This window comes from Oenanthe melanoleuca, chromosome 1A (assembly GCF_029582105.1).
Source record: "Oenanthe melanoleuca isolate GR-GAL-2019-014 chromosome 1A, OMel1.0, whole genome shotgun sequence".
NCBI lineage: Eukaryota > Metazoa > Chordata > Aves > Passeriformes > Muscicapidae > Oenanthe > Oenanthe melanoleuca.
In genome coordinates, this window is record NC_079334.1 from 21366350 (window position 1) to 21393557 (window position 27208).

General features: G+C 50.6%; 3 protein-coding genes across 6 annotated transcripts; all 3 read right to left on the bottom strand.

The window, feature by feature from the left end:
* Window positions 1-1662: 1662 nt before the first annotated feature.
* On the bottom strand, window positions 1663-9034 carry TXN2 (thioredoxin 2). Of its 3 annotated transcripts, none has more exons than XM_056514167.1 (4): window positions 8968-9034; window positions 8278-8462; window positions 7163-7286; window positions 1663-2420 (listed from the first exon to the last, which is right to left on the bottom strand). In XM_056514167.1, the coding sequence occupies exons 2-4, from the start codon at window positions 8460-8462 to the stop codon at window positions 2304-2306; spliced, it is 426 nt and encodes a 141-aa protein (XP_056370142.1). In that variant the 5' UTR covers window positions 8968-9034; the 3' UTR covers window positions 1663-2303. The 3 variants fall into 3 exon arrangements, with proteins under 3 accessions (XP_056370142.1, XP_056370151.1, XP_056370160.1); XM_056514176.1 differs by having other exon boundaries at window positions 8796-8976; XM_056514185.1 differs by having other exon boundaries at window positions 8766-8973.
* A 937-nt stretch (window positions 9035-9971) lies between these two features.
* FOXRED2 (FAD dependent oxidoreductase domain containing 2) lies at window positions 9972-18711 on the bottom strand. The gene is made up of 9 exons (XM_056482161.1): window positions 18543-18711; window positions 17550-18095; window positions 15889-16140; window positions 15155-15424; window positions 14292-14458; window positions 13496-13661; window positions 12749-12990; window positions 11761-11931; window positions 9972-11035 (listed from the first exon to the last, which is right to left on the bottom strand). Exons 2-9 carry the CDS (start codon window positions 18071-18073, stop codon window positions 10770-10772), a joined length of 2058 nt encoding a protein of 685 aa, XP_056338136.1. The 5' UTR covers window positions 18074-18095; window positions 18543-18711; the 3' UTR covers window positions 9972-10769.
* Window positions 18712-18870: 159 nt separating this feature from the next.
* On the bottom strand, window positions 18871-26216 carry EIF3D (eukaryotic translation initiation factor 3 subunit D). 2 transcript variants are annotated; one of them, XM_056508405.1, is made up of 15 exons: window positions 26027-26216; window positions 25594-25727; window positions 25310-25355; window positions 24790-24926; window positions 24606-24691; window positions 24061-24133; window positions 23802-23914; window positions 23558-23690; window positions 22851-22998; window positions 22496-22626; window positions 21962-22047; window positions 21605-21734; window positions 21004-21146; window positions 19986-20266; window positions 18871-19028 (listed from the first exon to the last, which is right to left on the bottom strand). In XM_056508405.1, the coding sequence occupies exons 2-15, from the start codon at window positions 25714-25716 to the stop codon at window positions 19015-19017; spliced, it is 1644 nt and encodes a 547-aa protein (XP_056364380.1). In that variant the 5' UTR covers window positions 25717-25727; window positions 26027-26216; the 3' UTR covers window positions 18871-19014. The 2 variants fall into 2 exon arrangements, with proteins under 2 accessions (XP_056364380.1, XP_056364371.1); XM_056508396.1 differs by having other exon boundaries at window positions 23802-23917.
* Between the last annotated feature and the right edge of the window lie 992 nt (window positions 26217-27208).

The window sequence follows — 27208 nt, forward strand, 5'->3', positions numbered from 1 at the left end:
TCTTTAACCACTACATAAATACACTGCTGGCACTGCTTCCTGCTTGCACCTCCTGTTATTAACACCACTGTGGGAATCCCTGAAGCCTTCCCCAGCAGTTGGCCAACAGGGAGCTGACTTAAAAACCTGGCACAGAAAATATCCTTTTGCTCTGAGTCCTGTCCTGGGGTGGAAACCTTGCAAAGCGCTTGAGGAATCTCAAGCTGTCTCCAAATCCCGTCCTACTGTCCACCTGTTACACTGTTCTGAAGGATACACACAGGGCCTGTGGGTCTTCAGGATTTATCTCAAAGAAACAGTTGTGGCTTTCACACAATGCACCCTAAAATGTGCTGGCACTTTAACAGCTGAGTGACACTTTAACTCTGCTTTTCCTTAAAAGGAAGCAATAAAATAACCATTTTATACTGCCCCTTAATTACACAATGCAAAGTCACTGTGTTTTTTCCTGTTCTGTAGGATGGTAAGGCAAGAAAGCTGATTATTGTCGGGTATGTGACGCTGTTCCCCGACTTTTCCTGCTTGTGCAGGAAAATGGAGAGTCTTTACTAGAAGTGTTTACTGAGCAGGAACACTGGAGCTGCAGGGGAAATTGCCCACCCTGAAACCCGAGGAGGCAGGAGCAGCACAGCCTCTGTGATCTCTGGAATGGAACGAAACGCGGTTTTTATTGATCGTAACTGACCAGCAGTCCTCGCCAGATTACATCCAAGTGACATCACCTCCAGCAGCGTGCCAGCGGTGAGATCAGCCCAGCCCAAATGGGAGGCACCCACCTCAGGGGACCAGTACCACCTTGTGCTGCAGCCCAGGCTCCAGGGTGACAGAAGCAGGTGGGAGCAGTGATGTCAGCCAGCAGCACTGCAGTTACAGCAGGACTTGGATCACCACTCCCCTGGCTCCTTCAAAGGTCATAAATTGTTATGCAGAGGTGCAGAAAAAAAAGAATTACCTGGCTGCTTATATGCCAGGGAGGTGAAATGGAGCAAAGCCAAAGCAGATTTAGGAGTGACTGAAGGAAACAGAAGCTGTGGCAAATAAAAAAAAAAAAAAAAAAAAAAGCAGCTTGTACATGGTTATTAAGCACTTACAATGTTCTCATGCATCTTAGATAAGCAAGCTGGAATTAAACAGTACAGTAGTCATCAGCAAGCATAGGAAGAGGCTGCTGGGAGCAGTCAGAAGCCAGGTTGACAGGAAACAGGTGTATGTGAGGAGGAGAAGGAGGAGGAAGAGGTTGGAAGGTCTGAAGACTGCTCAGATAGAAGCCCACAACTGCCACCCTTAGTCCAAAGGTCAGGGCAATTTAAGTTAAAAGGCATGGCTCACCTGTGTGAGCACATTTAATTATTCACAACAGAGAGAGGGAGGCTCCCAGGCTCCACAAACAGGGGAGAGGTGACAAAAGCACAGTGGAGAGTGAGCACAGTTCAGGTTCCTTGTGTGCAATGAGCAGCTGCTCATCTGTGCATGAGAGATGAGTGCTCCCTCTGGCCCTCTGGATCCAGCAGCACACAAAAGGGGTTCTAAAGGCAGCATTGAAAGCCCCATGGAAGGAACTCCCTGTTTTGTTTTTCAGCACATTACCTTTTAGTAGGGATCAAGTCATAACCTGTACTTTCCCAGCCTATCATTAGAAACTGTGCTGCTCACCTCTCTGGACAGATTTGTAAGAATCAAGTTTTATTCTCCTGGCTAGACAGCAGTGACTGATAAAAGTTCTCTACTGCAGACATAAAAAAGGAGATCCATAAAATATTTCTCCCTATTTTCTCTTATAAAATTATGATGGGATCCCATGGATTTGTGGAGGAGCTGTACCTGTCCAAGTAACACAAGGACAGGAAGAAAGAGACAGGTTTCACATACAAGGCAGAGGCATTCTCAGCTTTAAACAAACCCACCCAGGGCAGGTATGTACCATCATCTTGCAGGGAGAAGCTGCCCTCTGCTCTGGGCTATCAGATGTGAGGCAAAGACAAAAACATTCCTCCTCTTAGTTCAGCAGCAGCAGTAGCAGCTCTGCACGTCAGCTCTTGGCTGATAAATACAGGCTCCTAATTCCAGCCACATTCCCCGTTTTGAGAATAAGCAGCCCTGCTCCTCAGCGCCCTTTACAACTACTGCTGCTCATGAGAAGGGGGAGGAGGGAAGGGTTACATTTTCCATCTCCTAAAAACACCAAAACAGAAGAAACCCCCGGGTTGTACAGGGCAGGCAATTGACCTGCCCTCAGCTCTCCCAGGCAAGGAATGCACAAACATGGACGTGTCCAGAGGCAGAGGTACAGCCACCCTTTTACTTCAGGCTCCAATGAGTTTCTTGAGGAATGCCTCCAGCTGATCCTCGTCCTTTACGCCCACAAATTTATCCACAACGTCTCCATTCTTCATAGCCAGCACAGTTGGCACTGCTGACACCTGGGGCAAGAGAAACAGGGAGACAGGTGAGCAAAGCCTGCAGGAAGCCACCTGCACCTGGCTCCCCAATGGAAGTCTTAAGTGGCTTCGAGGGAGCTGAGCATGCACTGCTCTAGGGTAAGATGTCCACTCACAAAACAGGCCAGCTGAGCTCCTGGTTCCCCCTCTCTGAACTGACTTACACCACCCTGCTCAAGTAAAGGCTGAGCTGCTTCTTGAGATTAAATAAGACCCAGATTTTTAAAGAGAAAACCACAGCCAATACAAAAACCATCTCCAGTACAAATACTTCTTCTCCTTTCCTTTTGTCCTATCATAAATGAATACATCTAGGAGACATCTCAGGCATCATGACCTTTGGACATTTTATGGCCAGAACAGCATCAGACTTGAACTTGTATTTTTCTCCAGACAGGACTGGAGCTCTAACCCTAACCCACCCTACCATTGCAAAGGCAAATTTCCTGCTCCATCATATTATGGCAATGCCAATACCCTCCAAGCCTTCTTCCTTTCCCACTTCTGTTTTCAGTGGTTTGGTCACAAACCAGTGGTCGTTCACTGCAGATGCCTGACAATTAGGTAAGAAGTGAAAAAGTCCCTCTGACCAGAGCTAGCAGGCAGCTGTGCTGTTCTGGACTCTGCTTTTTTAGCTCAGAACAAAGTTTTCTGGGAATTATCCAAGAGAACAGTGTTGGAAATGACAATATTCCCCATGGACTTGCTGGCTGACTGGTGACAGCAGAGACCCCAGGGACATGACTGAAAGAAGGAACAACCAGAGCCTGGAGACCTGCAGCAATGGAAGATCTGATCACATTTCTGACCCCACAGCTTTGATGCCCTTATCTCTGCAAAGTCTCTCCCAAAAAACACATCCTGTCCTTATCTCGCCCACTGACTCTCCTCCAGCCTGCAGGACCTTCCTGTGTGCACTGCCAGCCCTGCTGCCAACAAAGATCTGCAAATCCCTCTGGAAACCCACCAGAGGGCTGGCTTTTCTCCCACTGGGAGCCTGAGATGAAAGAGACATTTTGTCTTCCCTTCCCACCCGGGTCCCAGCCGGGCAGCCTGTGTGGCTCCCCACAGAGTCCTTCAGGGCTCTGCAGTCTCATCTGAAGGGGTGGGAGTGTCGGGGCTGCTCAAGGCACAATCTTCAGCTCCTCCTAGTGACTGCAGGGAGCAGATCCAGAGGGCCTGGGCCCCAGCACCGCTGGTGGTGCCAACACATTCCCTTGTGATTTTAGGAGAGAGAAAGGATGCACTGCATTCAGCTGCTCCCTCCCCGAGAAGGGCAAACCTCCACTGAGCCTCCCTCTGGTTTGCATAGTGGGTTAATATTGAACAGAGTTGCTCCAGTCCCATCCAAAAACAACAAGAGCTGCTCCTATTAGGGACAGTGTAAGGAACAGGCAACTCTTGGAAGCTCTACAGAGAAGCAGCCAACATTATGCTGCCAGGCCCTGCAGGCTGACCAGCACACCCATGAGCTTCACAGGCTTGATTCTTCTGTCTCTTTCCCTCTTCATGCTGATGAGCAAATCTCAAGAAGGAGTGGAAAGTCTGGGGCTGGTGCTGCAGAGCCAGATGAGAACTGGGGGCACAGAGCAACTTTCCTTTGCTCAGAAAACACAATGTTTTTGTCAGCTTCCTTCCTGCCAGCTGCAGCAAGGGCAGCCTGTTAATGGAGCACATACTTTGTTTTGCTGGTTGAGAAGCAAATGTCATGGGAATTTCTAGAATGCAAAGTTGAGGGCACTTTTTCTTTTTTTGGGTCCCATCTGCACTGAACCTAAACAAACTTTCCTTGTCTCTGAAGAGCATTTCTGCAGAAAAAATCAGTCTGCTTTTGATTAGTGTTGACCACACATATAAATAAACATGGCCATCCAGGTTATTCCTGGCAACACCCATACCAAGGGAATTCTCCCATCTGAAACTTTTATACAAGCTCAGATGCCACACAACAGAGCAGAGGGAAGGATTTCACCCAGGCCTCTGAGTGAGGAGGTAACAAGAAGGAGCTCCATTGATGAATGACCATCTCTGTACCAGCAGCTCTCCAGAGCTGCCCACCCACAGTGTCCAGAGAAGGGGCTGCCCTTTCCTGGTCACCACACACAGACGCAATTGGCAAAGGCAAGAGATGAATCTAAAGAATTTTAAGAGACTGCAGATAAACAAAAGTATTTCTTCTCCCTTTCTGCTCTTGAGACGAGAGGTCAGGAGCTGGCTGGAGCAGTGGAGAAAGGCCACAACCAGAGATGAAAGGTATTAGGTAAAATGGGGAGTCCCCAGAGAAAGCACTTTTGTGCTGGGCATAACAGGACAGGGAAGGGCACTGGGGACATTCCCAGTTGCAGGAAATGCATCCGTGCTTTGTGCTAAGCTGGGATGGCTGAGAGCCAAGGGAAGACAGTCGCTTGTATAAAGGAATGCGCCAGCATTCCTCAGCTCTTCCAGGGGGTCTCCCCCTCCCTTGGCCTCCCCCTGTGCCAAGGAGGCTGCTGAAGAGGACATTGTGCAAGCAGGCAGCAAGCTGGGGGCTGTGTGTGCGTGGGCAGGGGAATAAACACGGATGGAGTGACACTTCCTGGCAGCTAACGAAGGAGTTGTGGGGGTGGCATGGACACTAAAAACCCCCAAACAAAGGCTTCCTCAGCGTGCAGACATCTGATCCCCAGTGGAATGGCTTTAAAACAAATCTTTTCCACTTCCACCTCTGGTTCTCCTGATCTCTCACAAACACCCTATTTGGTCCCTCTTTGATCTCAACTTGGTGCCTTCCCATCAGCCCTAACATTTCTCCTTACATGGCAACTTCCCAGAAGATGAAGGAAAACCAAGCACATGCTGAGCACATGAACGAAAAGTCTGCCTCAGAAAGGATGCTCCAAACTACAAGGATCTGAGCAAAAAATTCTCCTATCCTCCTACCTGTATGCAGCTATGGTACTTGCAGACTGTCTAGGGATGGTGTTTGAGCCACAGGGGCCAAGACAAGACACACACATCACTCCAAAAACGGAGGAGGGCTCTTGCAAAACAAAAACTTTGTCATATTTGTTTATAAGATTCCAGAATGAACTGCTAGAAGCTGACCCTTCCCTGCAGCCTCAGTCCCACCTGCACACAAACACACACAGCAGGCAGTGCTCCCTCAGCACCCGTGGGGAGAGGACACGCAGCACGTCGTCAAACCTGCACAACTCAGGACTTTCAGCCTCTTTTTCACAGACCTTTCTCTGCATGCACATGCCCTGCTTGTCGTTTTCCACTCATCTGAGATTATCCTCTTGTAATCCCAGCTAATTCTATCTACTGGAAGGCTTGGAACAATGCGTGAGTTGAGCTAATAATCTCTATTCTCTTCTCCTTAGCGTGGCTGCTACCAGAGCTTTCCCTGCATCTATAAGGATTTACACACTTTTATATCATCACTAAAACCACCACATACTCTTCAACTTCTCACCAGCACCCTCTGAGTTTTGCAGCCTTTCTGGCTTGCAGCAGCCAGCCCTGCTCAGGAGCCAGCAGCCATCTTCCTTGGCCTGGGGTGTATCTGCCACACGCCTCCACCCTGGGGAGCGCCGGAGAATCTCATGCTGAGCTTGTGGGAGCTGCAAGTCATGACTGTGGCCACCAGCTGTGTGGGCACGCCACCACAGCACAGGCAGAAAGGTCTCCCTGGGGAAAGAGAGGGAGGGAACAAACTGCTTCCATTTCCGTCTCCTTCTGGCTCGGCAGGGTATGGGAATGGAACACAGCATCTTCTCCAGGCTCAACAAAATGACAGCTTGCTCAGGAGATGGTTTACACTTTTCAGGGCAGCTTGAAGAGCCTGCTGTGCTAGTTGTCACCCTGGGAGCAGGACTTCATCTGCAGAGGGGAGCAGATCCATCTGCGTGATACCCAAGTGAAAATGAAGCATTTTTTTCCCTGTAAAACATAACAGCAGGATGCCCCAACTCCATGGGCAGAGTGGTTGTTTACAAGGAGAGACAACAGAGGCAATCATGGCCCTCAGAGGAGCTTTTGTGTTTCTTAAACACTACCTAATCACTGACAGAGGGGACAAATGAATGAATCATGAACTAAAGCCATGGCCTTCTCTAGTAATTTCTCTCCTTCCAGGGAGAAAGTCAGCACAGGGAACACACCCAGCAGTAAAGTCACACACCAATGTAAGCACCAAGGTCCTCTCCTTTCAAGAGCAGGACACAAGCTCCTGTTGTTTACATGTTTTTTCTGACCTGGCTTCTGCCTGTCCAAACAAAATTCACTGTGTCTCCTTGTGCTGCAACTTAGGGATGGGGACATTATGACTCAGCTAGTGATCCTGAACAAGGAAGGAAAAGAGGCAGGCTGGTTGCACAAAGAACCATGTACCACAGAAGAGTAACTTCATGTTCTTGCCCTGCACCTGAGCAACCCCAGCTGGCAATGAAATGCTGTGTGGTCCAGGCTCCCCAAGGTCAGGGAATGTTTACACTGACAGACACCTGCAAGGCCTAGAGGACACCTCCCTGCAGAAATAGAGCTGGGGATGCTGGGCATGACAGCAGAGCTGCAGCAGAGCAGCAGCAAAATCCACCTACTGACAAGTGACCCAATGGATCAGGCACATGTAGGCTCTGGGCTTCCCCTCCCCTCCAACACTGCTGCTGTGCAGGCCCAGCTCTCCTCAGGGAGGCACCTCTGCACTGCCAGCTACAGAAAGTCTGTGCTCGTCCACCTCCTACCTCGTACTCAATAGCAAGGTCTGTGTGATCGTCAATGTCCACTTTGGCCATCAGCACCTTCCCCTCCAGTTTGGCCACCAGCTTCTCTAGCCTGGGGCCTAGGATCTTGCAGGGACCACACCACCTGATGGAGCAAGAAAAGAAAGGGGAGATTAGAAGAGGCAGGAACAGCCATGGAAGACATCCTGGTACACCAGTGCCTTTACCACCACTGCTGTTCCTCTCAAGAGCCAGCCTGGAAATACAATTCCAGAACCATGGCTCAGAAAAACACTTCTCTCACAAAGGAGCTGTCAAAGGTTAAGGAAGCTCTGTATCTGGTTTCAGGCTTCAATTAATATCCCTCTCCTCCATGGATGATCCCAGCTAATGCTCACTTTGGTTTGTCAGTTGGTTTATTTATAGCAGAAGATTTTTGGCTATTTTGTGTTCTGTTTGCCCCAAATCAGCTATAACAGGCTCACACAACAGTAGTGGAGGACTATGAAAAACCCAAAGATAATCAGTACTGTTAATAGAGCAGATAACATCTAGGAATATTTTTACTGGCAGGTGGATGACAGCATTTTTATTGATGACAATTGCTGTCATTTGTGTCACATGGTGTTATTAACACATAATTTGCTATAAACAGCCTCAAAACCACACAGCTTTAAGAAACTGTGAATGATACACCATAACAACGGTGAGGCATAGCAAGTGCAGAACTCTCCATGGCTGTTAACAAACTTTAATGTTTCTAAGACAACATTTCATCTATGAAGCCAAATAGGGCAGATATCAGAGCTTTTTCCTGAGGCATCTTTTGTAGGATGATGCAACACTGGGGCTGGGGTGGCACCTGAGCACCTGGAAGGTGCAGCTGTGCCACCCTGAAGAATGCTTTCCTGGCACTCCTGTTTGACACTGCTGCAGGGTGTGGCTGTGAGGGGAATCTTCACGGATTGAGCCTGACAGGCAGAAGCATCTTTCAACACCAGACTCCACAGCTTGGGAAGCCCTCAGGCATGTTCCTCCATGGTGTGCCAGGAGCACCACTACATCAGGGAAGCCACAGGGACACACCTGCACGGGTGATGGTGGAGAGGGGAGCAAGAGCCACGGGTGGAACTTACTGCGCGTGGAAGTCCACCACAACGGGCTTGGGGCTCTTCACCACCCGGTCCTGGAAGTCGCTGCCATCCTGCACGTTGAAAGTGCTCCTGCGGCCAGCCGAGGTGCCCAAGGCCCTGCCGTGGGGTGCCAGCAGCCCCCGCGTGGGGAGGGACAGCAGCCGCTGGAGCGCCAGCCTCTGGGCCATCTGCGGGGAGAGCGGTGGGTGGGCTGGGTGCACCCCACGGCTGCTCCCACGGCAGCAGCGCCCCGATGCGAGCCCCCTCGGCAGGACAGCCCCCAGGCGCCCAGGAGAGAAGCTTATGGGGTATGACACGGGTGTGCTTCCCGCCCCGTGCCCTCCTCTGCAGCTCCAGCCCCACAGCCACGGGCCCTCCAGCCGGACCCCGCCTCCGGCCGTTCACAGGAGACAGCTCCAGGCACAGGGTCCCCGTTCCCCTCAGCCCTGCAGAGCAGAGCTGTCCCCCCCGCCCCGTTCCTCCCCACCCACAGGGCCGCGGGACTCCCGCTGCTCCGATACCGCGGGGCTCCTTCAGCTCATGTCCCAACAGGTGGCACAGGGCCCCCGGTCCCCAGCCCTGTGGGGGAGAACAGCCCCAGACGCCGGCGCCCCGCTGCTCCCCGAGCCCGAGGGCAGCAGGCACAGCCGGGAGGGCCCCACTCCACCCGCCGGGCCCGCGCCCCGCCCGCACCTTCCCGGCACCGAGGTGACCGCACACACCGAACTTCCGCTCGCCGTCCCGCCCACCTGCGCCGATTGGCCGCCGCCGCCGGAAGGCTGCTACAAACGGGCCGGCCGCCCTCCCAGCCCATTGGCAGCCGCCCCGAGCGCCGAGCACCTCTGATTGGCTGCAGTACCTGTCATTTATGCCATTTTGCCCCGCCCCGGAGGGAGGTGCGAGGCGTCACGTGGGGCAAACCCTGGCTGCTGATTGGCGGCGGAGCCCTCCAATGGGCGCAGCACGAGCCGTGGCGCGGGCCCGGCGGCCCCGGTGCTGCTCCCGGTGTCTCCGGCCGGCAGCTCTCTTCAGCTTGAGGCTAGACAAAGGCTTGCCTGGTTCACCCGCTTCTTTAAGCTCTCCTGGAAGCGCACAGCTCTACAATCCTCCGGACAGCAATTAACCCCGTTCCACACGGTGCCCGCCTGGGCAGGGCACCGGGAGCTACCTGCATCCCTACCCTCAGCGGTGACACGAACCAGCATGGCCCATGCCACCCTCCCCAGCTGCATGTGAACAGGCACTGCCTTCCAACAGCAGCACTGCTTGCATAGCCCTGTATTCTCAAAGAGAGCAAGAACACCCCTCTCACATCCTTGACCTCTTCTGCTCCCCAGCCTCTGCAAGGAACTGGGGTTTTACTGAAACAGCAGCTGAATTCAAAGGATTGAGAGAGCTTTAGGTACATGTAAGGTACTCAGTTTGGAAGCAACAGTGTGTATTTTTCAAGAAGCTAAAGGGCTGGAAAACGTGTGGAGATAAAAGCCTGTTCCCTGTCACCCCTCCTCTATTTCCGAGAAATCACAGGGACATCACGAGATCAAGCTCAAAACTCTTGCTTTGCAACTCCAGGCCCATGGAAGAAGTCCACAGGGAAGTGACAGGCAAGCATATGTGGCTCACAGAGGGAGCAGTAAAGTGCAGACAGCCTCCCTGTCAGTCCCTTTAGGAGCAGAATAAAACAGAGACATTTAAAGGAGCATTTTAACAACATCAAACTTTCTTGATGGGACATAGTGCAAATAGGAGAAATATTTGTCATGCTTTATAAAAGACAGGCTAACCTTCCAGGCTGCTTGGTGTGGGAGAAGAAAAACATGAGGACAGCAGAGCCAAACTCAGTGTAAGTCTCTGTGTCCCAGGCATTCCAAGCAAGCTACTCATCCGTTCTGGAGGTAAGTCCCTTGTAGTGTTCTCTGGGAAATTATAAATTACCTGACCTATAGAGTAACTAAGAAAACCATCTTTCCTCACTCCAGCTACACAATTGCCCTAACTCAAACGCAGGAAAAATACCAGGAAGTTTGCCTGAAGTACCACTTCAGCACTGAACGCAGAAACAAGTCTTCAAGTATACACAGCGTACGGCATCCAGGGACCAGAGAAGTGGCACTGGGTGTGAGCAGGTCACCTCTGACGGGGGACATGACATCTGAAGCTTCCCAGGCATTCCTGCGCTCACTTCTGTGGCCTCTGTACGTCACTGCAGAGATTGGTCAGTGAGATAAACAAACACCATCTTCAGGCAACTCTGAACTCTGCAAGGACAACATGGGAACCTCAGCATCACTGGATTTTGGTCCCTCACCCAATCCTTCAGAGCATGTTGGTCCTTTTTGTAACAGGCAAGATCTGAGCAGGTCTTTGGCAACTCATGATCAGTGGGAGGCACGGGGATGGAAAAGGAACAGTGGAAAGGGCAGAATCCTGCTGTGGATCTCTGTTACAGTACTGTCACAAGAGCACCTATGGATCTCAGTGTGGAGCAAGAAAGGTTAAAGCTCATCCTTGGCATTAACAAGATGCTGCAGAGGACGAACCGGTATCCCTTGATCTCTCATCAACTGCTCCTGTGACCCATCATGGCTGTCAGGAGGTCTGTCACCCAAAAAGTCTGTGTGAGTGTAATCCTGGAGCAGCCCAGCCTGTACCGCGTGGTGCCGGAGCTCCTGGCTCCCCATCAGTCCCTGCATTCTCACGTAGCCCTGCTGGCAGGAGGGAGGCAGCTTCAGACGGGTGAAGGCAAACAGGAAACATGACTCTGCAGGGGAAAGGATCAAAAATTAGAGTCAGCAGAGATACCCTGTAGGAAAATGCTCCCAGAAACTATCAGGGACTTGTTCAAAACAAAAGGCAGAGAGGATGAGACAAGATGACTTTCCCACCCAGTACCCTGCCCTGGGTGGCAGCACAGAAATTGACTTAGTTCTGCAGAGCTCAGGAGATGCAGAGAGGGATCCCCAGTCTGCACACTGAGAGAAAAAGGAGCTGGATTTGAGCTTGTATCCATCTGGCATCTTCTGTGTGATACAAGGTGGCTTCCCTCTGTGTGCTACATGGGCTTCCTGCAGGAGGGTCCCACACCAGTCTTAAGACAAGGAAGGGAGACAGCAGAGGCTCTTGACTTCTGACACCCCCATTTCCCATGGGAAAGCAATCCAATCACCAGTACAAAGAATGTTAATGAAGAAGAAAGGAATGCAGCTAGAAAAAGGATTGAACCCAACCTTATATGCCTTCCTCTAAATCCTGGCATGCCTGGGCCAGTCTTTTTCTAATGGTGAACAAGAGCAAGTACTCTGGGAACATACACACAGAACAGCACTTTGTACCATCTGGTGAGTGCATTGAGGAGGTGTGACTGACAGTGAGACAAGCAGCACACCACAGGGAGATCTCAGCTATTTGCAGAGGAGATCACTCCTGTCACTTGTTCCTCACATTCCTCCTCCTCTTCCTGCCACTTTGACCCTGAGCACAAATTACCTGCGAAGAAATTGCGCAGGTCGGTGCTGAGGCAGTTCTCCAAAAAGCGCCTCAGCGGCAGGATGTGAGCGTTTGGGGCTGTCCAGTCTGTCAGAAAGTCCTCCACGATGTGATGGATGGCATCTGGCCGGGGCAGAGGCCAGTCTGGGGGACGGATTCTCATCTCACGCTCTGCCAAGTGAACATTAAGGGAGTCTCTTAGAAGCAAAATGGCATTAAAAAGAGTTGGGGAGTGGAGAGCAGCTGTGACAGCTGTTTCTGCTTTTGTTCTGACCTTTTAATCCATTACTTTCATTTGCAATCCCCTCTGCTAGCTCTGTCCTCAACAGCCCTGCCACTGCACAGCTGCCCTCTGTCTCTGCCCATAGCATTCCTGTCATTTCACTCCTGTTTTCCCTGAGCAGAGACTGCCAGATGGGCTAAGCTGCACTTAATGCTGCTACCCATCATGCTTATTTCCGTGAAGGCGAGCTGGACCCTGACCTTCAATTTCTGAAGATGAAGATTTCAACACACTCATTTCCCAAGGAAGTCTACTCTGAGCCTGTTTGCTGCTGGATAAGAACACTCCTCTTGAAACCCTTGCCTTTGGCTGCCTCTATGTCTGTGTGACCTCTCAGACCTGGGCCTGCCAGAGAGCAGCTTTCTCTCGGCAGCAAGATGGCCAAACAACAGCCTCATCTGTCAGGCTCTGCAAAATACACATAGGGTGCCAGCCAAAGGGAAGAACTGTTCCTTTTTTTGGCCATGGGGAAATTTCCAGCATCCCTGTTTGTTCCTATTTTCAAATATAAGGTCTCTGGTACAACCCCCCCAACCCCTATATAGGTCTTACCAATGGAACTTTCTTGCCAACTCTCAGCTTCCTATCCAGCTCATACAGTGGTGGGGGGTGTCTCACAGGAAGGGGGAATAGTGATTTCAGGTACCACCCCCACTTTATCCCTCTTTGTTTTGCTTGTGCCACATAATTAGCAGGAAAGCTTACCTGTTGGGAGGCGTTTGTAATAGTAAATAACAGGGTGTAAAAAATTGGACTGCCAGGCATGCTGCGCCTCTCCCACAGCACGGTTGTAGTAGAAGACATCCTTATCAGCCCCAGAGAAATTCCTCCCATACTCCATGATGATGACAAAGAGCCCACTGCAAGCCTTTCTTCCTGTTTGCATTTCCAGCTCGGCCAGGATTCCAGTAGGGTACTCTTCCAGGTATTCAAATGCTGTGCCATTCCTGTGAATTGTAAACACACCATCAGAATTTTCCACCAGAGAAAGCCAGCTGGGATCCAACCCACCCTCAGCTGGCCAAGGCTAAAGCCAAAATGTCATCAGATAGTAATTTTGTTTGGTCATTACAGATCTGAGCTAGACTTGATGCAGAGCTTATAAAGACTGCAGACACTGTTACAAGACACCGTTGTTTTCCTCAATTATGGGATTGTCTCTACAGTAGCACTGCTCAACAATGTTTTTCCCTGGGGTCAGTAAAAAGTACTACACCTCTGAGCCTAGAGGGAAGGTCTGGACCATTTCAGCTCTTTAAGAGGGAGAAACAGTCTGCACAACAGGGCACCAGTTGCAGTAGTGGTAGAGGTTTGGGGTGGCTGCCTATGGGATGGTAACATCTTTAGGCAAGAACAGTGCAATCCGTGTGGTGGCAACACAGGAAGCAATGGCAAAGAGAAAGAAATGAAATTATGGAACACAATGCTGGGAGTAATTACTCACTCACTCACTCTCTCAGCAGTATGATGTCAGCCAGGACACCAAACATCTGGTAGAGGCCTGAGGCCTCGTTCACCCTCTTGATGATGGAATTGGTCAGCTGTGTAATAGGGTGGACTGTGGATGGCCAGGGGACACCATGGTGACGGTTTTCCAATAGGCGATGGACTGCCCGAGCTAAGACAGGGAGAGAAACAAAGGCAGCTTATTTAACAACCCAAGCTTATGCTTTAGGAAATCCAATCCCTGTGCTGCAGCAGGACTCAATAAACAACCTTTGCAGCTCCTCCGTGCTCAGGATGTCCCACCCCAACCGCTAGTAACCGCAGTAGAGATGCCCTCGGAAAGCTGATGGGATGCTAAGTGGTGGGGGAGGGGGCAGGGGGGTCCTTGGGGATATTTCATTACTTCTCAGCAGTCCTTTAATGATAAGGATGGGCACACACACATAAAGAAGGAGATTCTCTGCCCACAGCTGCTAGGTTTTAACTCCACAGCACAGACCTCTCACCCACAGCCTGTCACGAGGCAGAGCGTCTGGCAGGAAGAAATCTATTGTTACATAAATAACAGACAGCAGGGAAGAGAGACACAAGACAAAACAAAGACAGACAACCAAAAACTTCATATGTGACCCCAAGTCACTTCTCCTCCACTTCAGATGATGCAGCTGCAGCTGTGTTTTGTCCTTTTTATTGCCAGAACAAGACTAAGGGCAATCTCTTTCCAGCAGTAAGCTATGGATTGTTCCTTTGAAGGGAGGAACAATTTTTCACCTCTGCCCTTTCTGTACACCCCAGTACTCACTTGTATACCGGAATCCATGGATAAAGCCCCCAGCAGATTTCCTGAAGTCAACTGAATGGCTAGCAGTGCCAAGAACAAAGAGCCCCCGAGTGCCTCTGGACTCGTAGCTGGGTTTGATTTGAGGATACTTCTTAATATTCCCTTTTCCTGGCATCATTCTCAGGGATCTGATATGCAAAGGAGAAGAGCAGGCTATCAGGAAGTACAGGAGTAGAAAAATAAAAAGGGTTTCTGATACACATTATAGTGCAGCCATTGCAAGGTTGTGTTTCATACCCCTGCTGCCTTTCAGTGGCATTGACTACTAAAATGAGGATCTTTGGAAGATAAGGCTGTTCATCTCAAGATAGCCCTGGACAAGATCTAATCCTCAGCTGAGCCATTAACTATGAATTTTGAAAGGCAGTATCATTTTCAACTGCAGGATGTACCAAGGTGGAATGAAGGTTGCATCCTCAGGGATTTTTTTTTCCCAGACAAAACCTTTTCATAGCAATCTGAACCTTTATCATCCTCATTTCAAAAAAAAACAAAACAAAACCCCAAACACTGCTAGCCTTGTCCATATGATCTAGCAGGTCAGGATGTTAAATTATAAAGGTACAATCTTTTCTGTGTCACTCAAGCCTCATTGCTGCCATCTGCAGAGCCTTAGAGCCTGTTGGTCAGAGGGCAGTGACACACATTCCCACTGGGAAACAGCCTTACCTGCAGGATAAACAAAGGACTGTGCAGCACTAAGCAGCTCAGAGCATGAAGGGCCAAACAATGCTGCCAGGAAAAGACCTGCTCTTCCCTTTCCTCCCTAGTCAGGCCCTTCAGCCAAAACACCTTCTTTCATGGAGATCCTGGTTCTCCCTCACCTATTATAGATAGAGAAGTCAAACTTCCAGCCCAGGCAGCGGATGACACGGTCGTAAGGTGCACGGGTGGCAAAATTGTCCAGTTCATCCTGAGGGAGTGTGATGGAGTCGATGCCTGCACTGATGTTCCTGTTCTCCAAGTAGAACCGCAGTGTGATGTGCAGTTTTCCCTTTTTGTCCTTAACAATGGCCAGATCTTCTAGGTCACCCTCCAGAAGCCCATCCAGAGATTTCAGCTGGTAGGTGTCCAGCAGACCGTTGTTAATTGCTCTATGGAAAATACAAGTATGTAAAGATGGGAGGTTCTGTCTTAGCTGCTGAAAATGGGATAATTTATCAGGCATCCCAACTCCTCTTCAGTGCAAGGTTTATCCCCAGAGCCTGAGGGCTCACAGGAACAGCACAGGTAACACACGCTATCCCTGCAGCATGTAGCCAACCTCTTAACTTTTCTTTGTGACTGGAAGCAAGAGAATAACTTGAAAGCCAGTACATTTTAAAGATTTCCAAGTCGATATGTTTCTATTTCACACAGATCCTAAAAAGCTCTCACCAAGCCTCTGTGTTCAGCAGCTGCAACCTGGATTGCTTTAAACCAAGGAATTATAGAAGGCCCTGTATTTCCCCTGTGGCCCCCATGACCACAGCACCAATCAGCCTGTCGCCTGGGAAAGAAGTGATTCTCCCTGTTTGTATTCCAGCTGGTTAGAAACAGGAATAGGAGTGGTTCTTACCTCAGATCCCCGACGTAGTGGGTGGCCCACGAGAGGCGCACGCGGGACCGGCTCACCATGTGGATGAAATTCGTGACACCCAGGATGTTCTCTGCTGTCTCAAAGGCCGAGTTCCCTCGGCCCAAGATCAACACAGTCTGGCCAGCAAAGTCCTCTGGGTTGATGGACACAGTCTCGTAACCCTCAACGTACTCTGAGCCAGGAAAGTTTACTACATTGGGAACCCACGTCCCAGCAGCAACCAACAAACAGCTGCAAAAAGAGGGACAGCATTGGAAATGCAGGAATTTCAGGAAAGGGGCTCAATCTCTTTATTCCTTCCTCCTCCCACTGTGGAAGATGGCTGCAATGTGACCCCCACAGTGACACTGGACCATCTGCACAGGCTATGATTTCAAAAGAAACCTCTATCTAGCTTCAACTGATGACCTGCTCCTCTACTCCCTATCCTCAGGGCAACTAGGAACGCTTATATATAGCAACAGTCAGTGTGGGTGCTCTACATATGCATCTCCCTTGCCTATTCATGAAAGCAACTTCTACTCATATGAACTCATTGACAGTATCTATAATATAGCTTCATAGGCTGATTACACATTGAATAAAAATGACTTAAATTTAAAATTTGAGTTGACATTTGGTAGAGCAAAAGTCATTTTTAAGACAGACAGGAAATTGTTTTGATATTTTGAAATGTAACCCCCAGTCATAAAATCATGTTAGCAACATCACTAATTGTTAACACCAAAAATAACTGCAGTTATCTTTTTATATCACTCCATAAGAGCTTTTACTTGATTCTTGAGGAAGTTCTGGTGACTTAGATGGAAACACCAGGCAGCTGAGGCAAGCAGCACTGCCTGCTGTCCCAGCCTTGCTTACACAGCATCCCGAGAGCAAGTCGCTCACGGTACGTGGGTGTCCGGGATTGCCTTCTGTCCCCTCGGAGCCTGCCAGCAGCACACCGGCAAGTGACAGCCAGCACGACCTGCTGTCGTAGAGCTGAGGTTTCAGGAGAGGTGAGAAATACACTCCGTATGTTCCTACGAGTAACTTCGAGGTTTTTAGGAACGGTGCTCAGTGGCAGTACAGGATACACACACGTAAATAGGATGAGTGGAAGGGGAATTTAGCGACCAGCAGACTTGAGGGTTATTTCTCACAGTCCTTGAACCTCCCCCCAAAAAGCCTCACTTTTCCTTGCTTCCCCGTGTTCCAGCTCTGTGCCAGCCAAGGGCTTCACTTGTCTGGGACACATCCCTGAGCACATGTGGGAAAACGGGAACGAGATGTCATCACACTGACTCAATCCAGTTTGTACTAATGGCAGTGCTGGCTGTGAGTAACAACTGAGTTACTTTTTTCACAGACAGTAATTATCTAGTGATAAAACAAAAGCGATTTCGAGCATACCTATCAAGGACAGACGCTGCAGTGACGGCCGTCACAGCCAATTTGTGTCTGCGCTCCTGAATTCCTCAGCTGCCCAAAGCCAAACACTGCTTGCGAAAGGCAATGCCTTCCCAGGAGCAGTTATTCCACCCATCCACCTGCCAATCCCTAAAAAATGTTTTCTCTGATGGTGATTAAGGCTCTAACAGGCTGTGAAATCTCCGTGCCTCAACAAGGCAAAGCTCGGAGCTGTGTGTCAAGCCCATTACCTGCACTTGTAGTTCTTCCTGTCCTGGTCGGTCAGGATAAAATAATGGCCGTTCCAGGCCTGCTCATTCTTCTCCAAAGTCACATGGATGATGGCCGTGTTGTACTGAACCTGCAGCTTCAGCAGGGAAGCAAAGTCCTCCAGGTAGCGCACCATGGCGTCAGCGTTGGGGAAGAAGTCGCGAGAGTAGCGTCGGAAGAGCAGGCGCCGGTCGTGGCTGAGGAGCGAATTCCAGTCGTGCCGCAGGTTGAACTCGCTGTTGGACTTGCCCGTGTACTGCTTGTTGATGCTGATGAGTTTGCGGTGCCGAGGGTAGAGCGCGAAGAAGCTGCCGGGAGCATGGCTCCGCTCGAAGACGATGTAGTCGCGGCCGGCTCTCTGGAGGAAATAGGCCGCCTGCAAGCCCGCGGGGCCGGCCCCGATCACACAGTAGTCGTGGTAGAGGAACGTGGCACCACCCACGGCGCACAGGCTGCCGGCGTACAGGGCCAGCCCCAGGAGCGTCCCGCAGACCGCCGGGGCCATGGCGGGGCTGGCACAGCCGGCCCTGAAGGGAAGAGGGCCGGGAGGCGTCACCCCAGGGGCTGCAGCCTCCCCACAGGAGCCCGCCAACCCCACCAGTCCTCGCCCGCTGCCGCCCAGACCCGGCCGCCATGACGGCCCCACAGAGAGCGGGGTGTTGGGGCGGGGCCCTGCTTCCTGCCAGCCAATAACAGCAGGGGTCCCGGGCCTTCCAGCCAATGGGCGCACAGCGCTCCCCGCCCATAGCACACAGGTGGCAAGGTGGGGCAGCACCTGTGGACTCGGGCGCCCCACCAGCCAATGGGGACGGCTGGCGCAAGCCCCCCAGCCAATGGGAGATGGGGTGCCCCGCGCTGCCCTCGCTCCCCCGCCAATACGGTCCCGGCCCCGATGCCCCCGCCCCCGCCCAACGGCGCACGAGGCGCGGCGCACGTGACGCGCGGGGCCGCCGCCGGCCGCCCGGAACCCGCACCTGCAGCATGGAGCTCCCGCAGCGCAGCTCCGCTCCTCCCGCTCCGGGCTCCTCCCGCTCCGGGTTCTTCCCGCTCCGCTCCCCCTCCTTCCCGCGCCGCTCGGGCAGGGCGGGGCGGGCACGGCGCTGCCTCCCGCCCGCTGCGGGGGTGAGCGAGGGGGGGGGCGGCGCGCTCCCCGCGTCACGTGACGCCGCCACCGCCGCGGGCACCATGGCGGCGTGCGCACCACGTGTCCGGGGGCGGGCGGCGCTTAAAGGGGCAGGCGCGGGACGGAGCCGTGACCGCGGGGGGCACCCGAACCAGGCACGCACACACAGACAGCGCCGGCACTCGCCAAAATCAACTTTATTCCGCTTTCCCCCCATTTATGATCGATGTACAGCACAGCCGGGCCGAAGGTGCAGCCACAGCCCGTCCCCCGGGAACCGAGACTGCCCAGGCACTGCAGCCTGTTGGTGCTGGTTGCAGGGTTCAGCTCTCTTCCTCTGAAAAGAGAAACAGAAATGAAGTGAATGCCGCTGGGGAAAGAAAACCCCAAAATTAAACCCTCGCTGTCAAGGAAATGCCACAAGGAACACAAAAAACCAAGGCTGACACTTCGAGAGATTTATCCCACCTCCAACTGTCTCCTCGCCTCCCCCCAGCTTCCCAACAAACCTGCCCATGAGCCAAGACCACACACTCCTCATACACAATTTACATTCCTGAGCAAATTACGCAGCAACCCAACTAACATTTCCATAATAAAATCCAGAGCAGTCAGGCTAAGCTTACAGCCTAAAAATAAGCTGGGAGATATTTTTTCTCACAGAAGCAAGAGTCTAGGATAAATGGTTTCCCACTGTCAGCAGAGCACACAGATGTCAGGGATAAAGATGGTTTTAGGCAGCAAAGGGAAGGCAGCATTTGTCCACTGGGCACCACGGATCCTCCAAAACTCGCATTCTGACCAGCCAGCTTCAAGAGTCACTTCAGAAAAGCCTTCACCACGTTCCCTCAATTGCACTCCATCACCACACGTTTCAAATGTATCAGCTTGTAGTCACTGCAATTTCTAAAACTGCACTCAAAAAAAATCCCAGTACCAACAGAAATCAGCACCCACTCACTCCTGCAGACCTTGGAGCCACTGAATGAAAGGCTTCTCGGCAGGCTTTGTTCTGCTAGACAGTGGTCTAGACCTGGGACCTTCCCCCAATCCGCTAAAATCAGTCCTCCTCAAGTATCTGTACAGAGGCAAAACATCTGCATTTCCAACTCTGCGCTGCTTTTCTTCCAGCTGAGTACTCCCAATGTCACCTTTCCAACAGAGTCCCATCCTTGGGACCACACATTCTCCAGCCTCATTCCTCTCCTGCCATTGCACTGACCCTTTACATCAACTATTTTCATCCAGACTAGCACATCTCTTAAAAGCATAAACCACTGAGTATGCCACAAACCTTCCTCTTCCTCTTCTTCCTCCTCATCCTCCTCATCTTCATCAGAGCTGAAGGTGCCATCAGGCAAACTGTAGATGCGGATCACCTGCTTGTTGGGGTCCTTGAGGATGAGGTACTTGCCCTCATCCAGCTTCATGCAGATATCAATGACGCACCGCAGGATGCCCCAGGCGTTCTCTATGCTCAGATTAATCTGGCTGGCAAACTCATTTGGCTTGAACTGCTGCGTGCCCAGGATCACATGGCGGGCAGAGTCCTTCACGTGGTAACGGGACACGTACCTAGGGGGGCAAGAAGTAACCAGAGGGGCATCAGGAGATTATGCCCAGACAGCAAAACACCAGCAAGATGAGCTGCTGATCATCTTGTTTTTGTTTTCTGGGCTGGAAAATTCTAATACTCCAACACTGAAAGCTAAGAGGATCTCCTGGCTACAAACTGTCAATCTGCAAGGCACCTGGAAATCCCCAAATTGGATGGAGAGGTACAAAAGATAAAGAATTAGCCCCACAGATAAATTAAGCAATAGCACGATTTGCTGGGAGTTTGGAATGAAAAAGACAGAAGAGTATCAGTTCCATGTCTGTGAATGGAACTGAGGGTTGCAGAACCACTAGAACTTATTTAGCAAAAGCCTCTTGCTCATTACCTACAGTATGCAACTGATTTTAAGCTGACAGTTTAAAAAATGCAGGGGCTGTATCTCCCCCCACCACCTAATTCCTCAGTAACAGGGCAGTGAGGATCTCAGGCAGATTCCTGACAGGCACCACAGTCACTGTATTTATTTCCTTTGGTGGTGATCACAGCAAAGAGCCCACTTGTCTCTCATGTGTGGGTCAGTCACAGCTGGATGCTGAGGGGAAGCAGCTTACACCCAAGCTGGTGCACTCACCACAAGCTTTCCTTTCTTGGCACTCAAACACCAGGAGATTTTAGGATTACTTAAATGACTATAGGAAGTTTAAGAATGCAAAATGCACCTGGAAGATATGCAGTGTGAGCCACCCGCCCTTACCCGAGTTTAAGATACTCTGATCCAGCCAGCAGCGCGCAGCATGTCCAGCGGGCCAGTTTGTAGCTGTTGTTCTTCAGCTCCGTGGCAATGACAGCCCCTCTCTGAGAGTCCAGCTTCTGGCGCCAGTCCACCCCATTGCAATACTGACAGGAGAATCAGAACCAGGGTCAGCCTGACAAGCCAGCAGCAGCCATCTCTTCAGCCATCTTTTCATCACACAGGGAAACTGTCTACCCTATGGCACCACGTGAGGGAATGTGAACTGCAGCCCACAGGGCAAACTCTTGCACCAGGAAGGGAGAAATGCAAACAGTTGGGATTGCTCAACGTTTGTGGCACTGTTTAGAAAGAATTCTTCCCTCACAAATTACCCTAAAGAGAACCATAAGACTGGCTAGCATGCTGAACTCAGAGACAAGAGGGTTCAAGCCAGCTACAACATTTATGAAATCCCATCAGCACTGCTCGTCCACCCAAGTTATACTCCTTAGTGGAATGTAACACCCGGGGGACACCGCCAGATGTTTGTCTCATCTTCCCTGCTGTACCTGGCATGTCAGGCAGCAGTTAGAGCTAGCTTGGGGATCCTGCTCTTCCTCACCCTCGAATCCCACTCGTTCAGTGTTTTGATGTTGATGAATGACACTTCTCCATTAGCTCCTGTCATCACTCCATCATGTTCACAGCGGACAATGAGATCTATATCATCTCCCAGCTTCCACCTTCGGTATCTGCCAATAAAACAATTCAGCTGGTTATTTCTGACCTTTGTTCTCTTCCAGATCCATGTAAGCATTCAGCAAAATCCCTTCCTCCTCTATCTTTTCACTGTGAGGTCATCCATGAATCCCTCTCAAGGTAAAGCTTCTATCAATAACACTCCCAACCAGTTTTGCCTCCCTGTCACATTGACATCCTGCCCCCTTGCCAAACCTGGGCATCAGAAATATCAACTTACCTGTATGCAACAGAAGCTACTTCATTTTTATCCATGTCATCCTCCACAAAGGGGTTTGGATTGGGAAACTTGTATTTCTCCTTTCCCTGCAGATGACAACAGCAAAGCACGTTAGGAGACAGATTTCCTCTAATGGAAAAATATTCTTTTACAGCAACAGTAGCTGATTTCCCTTATGTATAGAAACACCAAAACATTAAGACAGCTGATGAAAGCCTCATGCCCACATTAGTCACAGCACTATAAGCAGTACTTGTACTGGCACTTAAGCTTCATTAAGTGTACTGAGAAGCCTGTCTGCATCATCAATGGGAGTAGGATGACTTCTCTATGAAATCAGGGTGAAGACCTTTCTACAACAAAGTCACACTGCTCACCAGAAACAATCCCATCTCTTTCAAAACTGAAAGACCACTGGTATAACAGGACTGTCAATTAAAATGCTACTGTGCTGTATTAAAGCAGCCTTAATGAAGCCTCTTCTTGAGACTCTCTGAAACACAGACCCCAGTACCCATTACTGTTCCACCTTACCATCCTCAGACACTGCTGGGAGAAGTTATGATTGATGTAGGTAGCTTCCATGGCCAGGTTGCGTGGAGAATTAAAGGAGTTGCCCTCTTCCTGTGGTGGTTCATTGGCTGTTTCACTCACTGTCAGGAGGTCTGGGAAGAAAACCAGATCAAAGTGGTTATACCTAGGGGAGTAACTATGTCAGCTTTAGTGAGTTTCTAGCCCCACATCAGAGCAGATCAATACTGAAATTCCCCACACAGCTATCACATGTACTGCTTGTTCAGGGGGCTCAGTGTGGACACCCAAACAAGCATGAAGAAAATTAGACCCTTTAGCTACTGCAACAGGAATTCCTTTCAGGACTCTTCCTCACCAAAATCTGAGTTGTCCCTCTTGTCAAAGAAAAGCTTGGATCCAACTCTCTGGACAATGATGTCCCAGGAATAGACAGAGCGAGTGCAGCTCATCAGTGTGGCCAGGATGGCATCCGTGGCAAACACATTCCCTTGTGTCTTAGCCAGCTGTGAATACAGGAAGAGGAGAAAACTGTTTCAGCAATAAAAACAGACATCCCTTCCCTAGGCAGGATGAGAAGTGCTAGCAAACCAGATCACTGATTTCTTCTGCTGTTCTGAGAAAGCTGAACTGGTAACTACCACATCTACTGTCAGACAAAGCATAAGGTACTATCCAGCAATCCTGGCCCACCCCCACCCACACAAGGTGAAAGTAAGAAACTACTACAAAATGTTAACTCTCTCGAAAAATGCATGGTTTCTTATTGCCAATCAGGCCACAAGAGAGAAATATTTGAGCCTTCCTCACCTCCAAAAGCAAGGCCCCAAGGATCAGGTCTCTGACATAAGTTTTCTTCCTAACACAGCTTAAGTACTGATCTCCCTGCCCTTCCAGAATTACAGCTTTCCCTTGGCCATCGTTCCTAACTCTACATTAATTTAGCTCTGCCTTCCACAGAAAAATACTGGTAAACCAGCAAATGCTTCTTGCTTTTGCCCTTAGGTCTAAAGGTGACAGCTGGTCTCCAACAGCACACACTGAGTTTCACAAACTGGTGGATACCTTTCGGATAACTGGGTCATCCGTAGTGGTGACGGTGTGGAAGATGCGCTTGATGCTCCTCAGGAGCTTCTCGTTCCTTGTGGTAATGCGGTCGAAGGCTTTGTCATAGTACTCGAGGGCTCCACAGCACTCTCTGCAAAGGTAAGAGAACATCTAGATACCTGGTTTTGGTATTCCCGTGAGAAAACTGGCACCAGGCAGGAGACCCTTGAGCTCCTGATTTCCAAAAACTTTAGGAACTCACATGTCCTGTGGCTCTGACACCTCCAGATAGCGCATTTTCATCAGCCGAGGGAAATCCATCTCCTCCTTCACCTCCCAATCGCTGCGGACTTCAACAGAGGAGTCACGAGGTTTCTGCTGCGCGGCCAGAGGTGGGACAGGTACAGAGAGAAACAGAGACACATCAGGACTTGTGCAAGAGGAGCTGCCCTCTGAGTGCAGCCAGAGAAACCCCAGAGGGGTTTCATCAGAGGGGGCACAATGCTCATCAGCTTGTCTACCTGTGATTTCTGGTCCCATTTCTGCCTCACTCCAAACTGCTTCTGGAACTTCTTTTGTAGGCGCAAACGATCTCTAAAATGACAAATGTGAGAAAAGCCATGAAGAGAAGTTCTTGATTTCCATGTGCCACAACCATTCCCCCACTTCCAAACTACTAGAGAGGAGCAGTGTCTCAGGCACTGAGCTGCTAAAACATTTGCAGAGCCATCTGTTGATCAAGATGTCTGAGGCATGTTCTTTGATCTGAGCAACTCTTTATATAGTTTTACCTGAAAACTGAAATGCAGTTTTCGGAGAGGATATTACATTTTGAATGCCACTTTCACTTTCTAAATACAATTTTAAAATTCTCCTAAATTATTAGGTAGCCACTTGAAATCCATGCTTTTAAGTACTACTGACACCAGCAGAACATTGGACTTGAAACATCCTGAAATTCTTTGCTGCTTGCTCCAGCAGATTCTGTTACTGTAAGTTTATAAATTCATCAACAGTATGTTCACACTCCAACGCGAGCTCGGTGCGCTCGTCTCTGCAGCCTCACCTCTCCTTTTGCTTGGCACTCTTTGGCAGCGTCTGCATGCTGAACTGCAGCATGTTCCGACGGTCCTTGTCTCTCCGAAGGTTCCTCTGCAGAAATGATGGAAAGAAAAATGAAGGCATTTTAGTTGGGAAAGAATCCTGTGCTGCTGAAGCTCCCCTCTGAGCCTGTCTCCCGAACACGTTACCTGTGCAAACCTCATGCGGTTCCTCTGGTACGCTGTTTTCTGCGTCCGGGCCGTGTCCACCAGCTGGAAGCTGGTCTCATCCTCCTCGTGGAAATAGGCATATTGGCTTCCACCACCAAACTGTGATGAGTACTTATCTGGAAATAAAACAAAGCATCTCAGCACCAAGGGGCTAAGAAAAAAACCCTGATGCTTTGCCCCTTTCTCTCCCCAGCTCCCTTCACCTAAGTCTGATGTGTAAACTGGGACTCCTGCCTTACACCTGCATGTCTTGTCCCCCTTCAAACCCCCCTTATGAGCCCAGGCAGTAAGGCAGTACAAAAAAACCCAGAGACAGCCCCAAGGACAGGGAGAGCCCCACAGAGCTCTCCCAAGGGCAAAGCACCTTTCCTAAAGTAAGCTGCCTGTCTTGCTGAGGTGTGCAGGTAATTACAGGGTGGGGGTGAGACATGAAAGCAGGAATGACGCTTGGAAGAAAACTTTGCAGAAAATAAACCCCAGGAACAGCCAGCACACGTACTTGTGTATCTTTTATCCTGATATGTGGCTCCTGTCCAATCGGCCACCTAAAAGTGAGCATAAAGTCAAAAGTAAGTAACACAACATTTCCCCCCCACACCTCTAGCTGCACATGCAGGACTCCCAGCAGCAGAAACAAACACTGCCATATGCTCCGGGTCTGATCCTTTTGCCTCCCACCTCTGCCCGCCAGGTGTTCGGTTCACAAAAGCGAACACGGGAGGCAGAGTGCGGGGGGAGGCCCGCAATGCACCCCGCGCTCCGGGCCCAGCACGGCACAGGTACCTTGCCCAGGCGGTCTCCCTTGCTGAAGGGCTGGTAAGGCATGTCCTTGAACTGCTCGGGCACAGCACACGGACCCCAGCCGGACGGGTTGTCCTGGATCACGGGAGCCACAAACTTCGCCATTTTTTAATTTTCTAAAGGTGAAAAAATGAAATAAAAACACTAAACCCTCAGCTGCCGCACGGTGTGGCACCGAGACCTAAGGCCTTGCTCAGCACAGGCCACTGCGAAGGGAAAGCGCCTCCGCCAAGCAGGCCCGGGAGGAAGGAAGGAAGGGTCCCGGTGGGCGCTGCGTGCGCCGGGGAGGGGCGGGGACGCGGCCCCACCGGAACCGGCCGGAGCGGCGGGGCGGGGCCGGGGGGGTCTCGGTACCCGCGGGAGGGGCCGGCGCGGCAGGAGAGCGGCTCTGGAGCGGCCCCAGCTCTTTCCTGACCTGCGCGGCCCAGGCGCGGCCCCGATGGCGGCGGATCCGGCGGCGGATCCCGGAGCGGCTCCGGCGGCGGCGGCGGCGGGCGGTGAAAGGGCCGCGCGCAGCCCCGGCGCGCCCTTCCCGCGTCAGCGGCGCGCGACGGCAGCGCCCTGTCGTAAAAGCGCAGAGCCGCCAACCCCCGGAAAAGCGACCCGCCAGCGCCGCCGCCGTAAAGCGGCACCGTTGTCGCAAAATGTCAACTATTAAAAAAAATCCTTAAGAAAGGATATTCTTTGCTGTTTGGTCTTTGCGTGCTTTTAAGTCTAATCAACAAGAAAAGGGGTTTAATCTGTGAAACAGCAGCTTACAAACAAGCTCCAAATGATGTCCAGGTGTTAGAAAGAAATTGCTCGACAGTAGAATTGCCTTGTTAAGGTTTAGGGATCAATGTTCTTCAGTGACCTCAGGGGAGGTTAACAAAGCTTGAGAAGAAGGATGTACCACAGATAGGGAGTGCAAAGAATGCAAAATTTACAGGCCACAGAGACATTTGGCAGAACCCCTACGATAAGGAAGAAACTAGTAAAGATAGTAAAGAGAGCAACTGTGCTGCATCAGCTCCAATGGAGTAAAAGGTAATTCTGGCAGGGGGAGATGATGGCCACTGACCCAAGAAACCACCGACTCAAAAGGAGAGAAAGACTGAGCGTGCAGATTAATTAGCATGAGCAGTGTGAGGATCATTAACCAATAGAAAAGAGAATACTAATTAAAAAGAGAATTAGGTAACTTGTAGCCAAGGGTCATCAATGCCTTCTTTTGCCGAAATATATAAAGAGTGAAAAGTTTTGGTAGTAGTTGTGCTGGCTTTGTGGATTTGCCAGCCAGCACCTCTTTCTATGCAGAATTGTAAATAAATCAAATATCTGGATTATGTGTGTGGATTGTCCTCTTGCAGACCAGGTGAAAGAACCTATTTTGGGACAACACTGTCATTTACTGAAATTTTGTTCCTGCATAATCACCACTTAATAAGGAAAAATATGCAGGAGTGGAAGGGGAGTGATGTTAAGAATAGTATAAATTTGCCCTTAAAATGCTTGAATTTGGCTTCTAAGTGTAAAAGCCAGCAGTGGTGTGTGACAAAACCCATTCACTTTGTAACAGATGTCATAAAGGGGAAGAAAACTTGGCTGTATGTGGTGA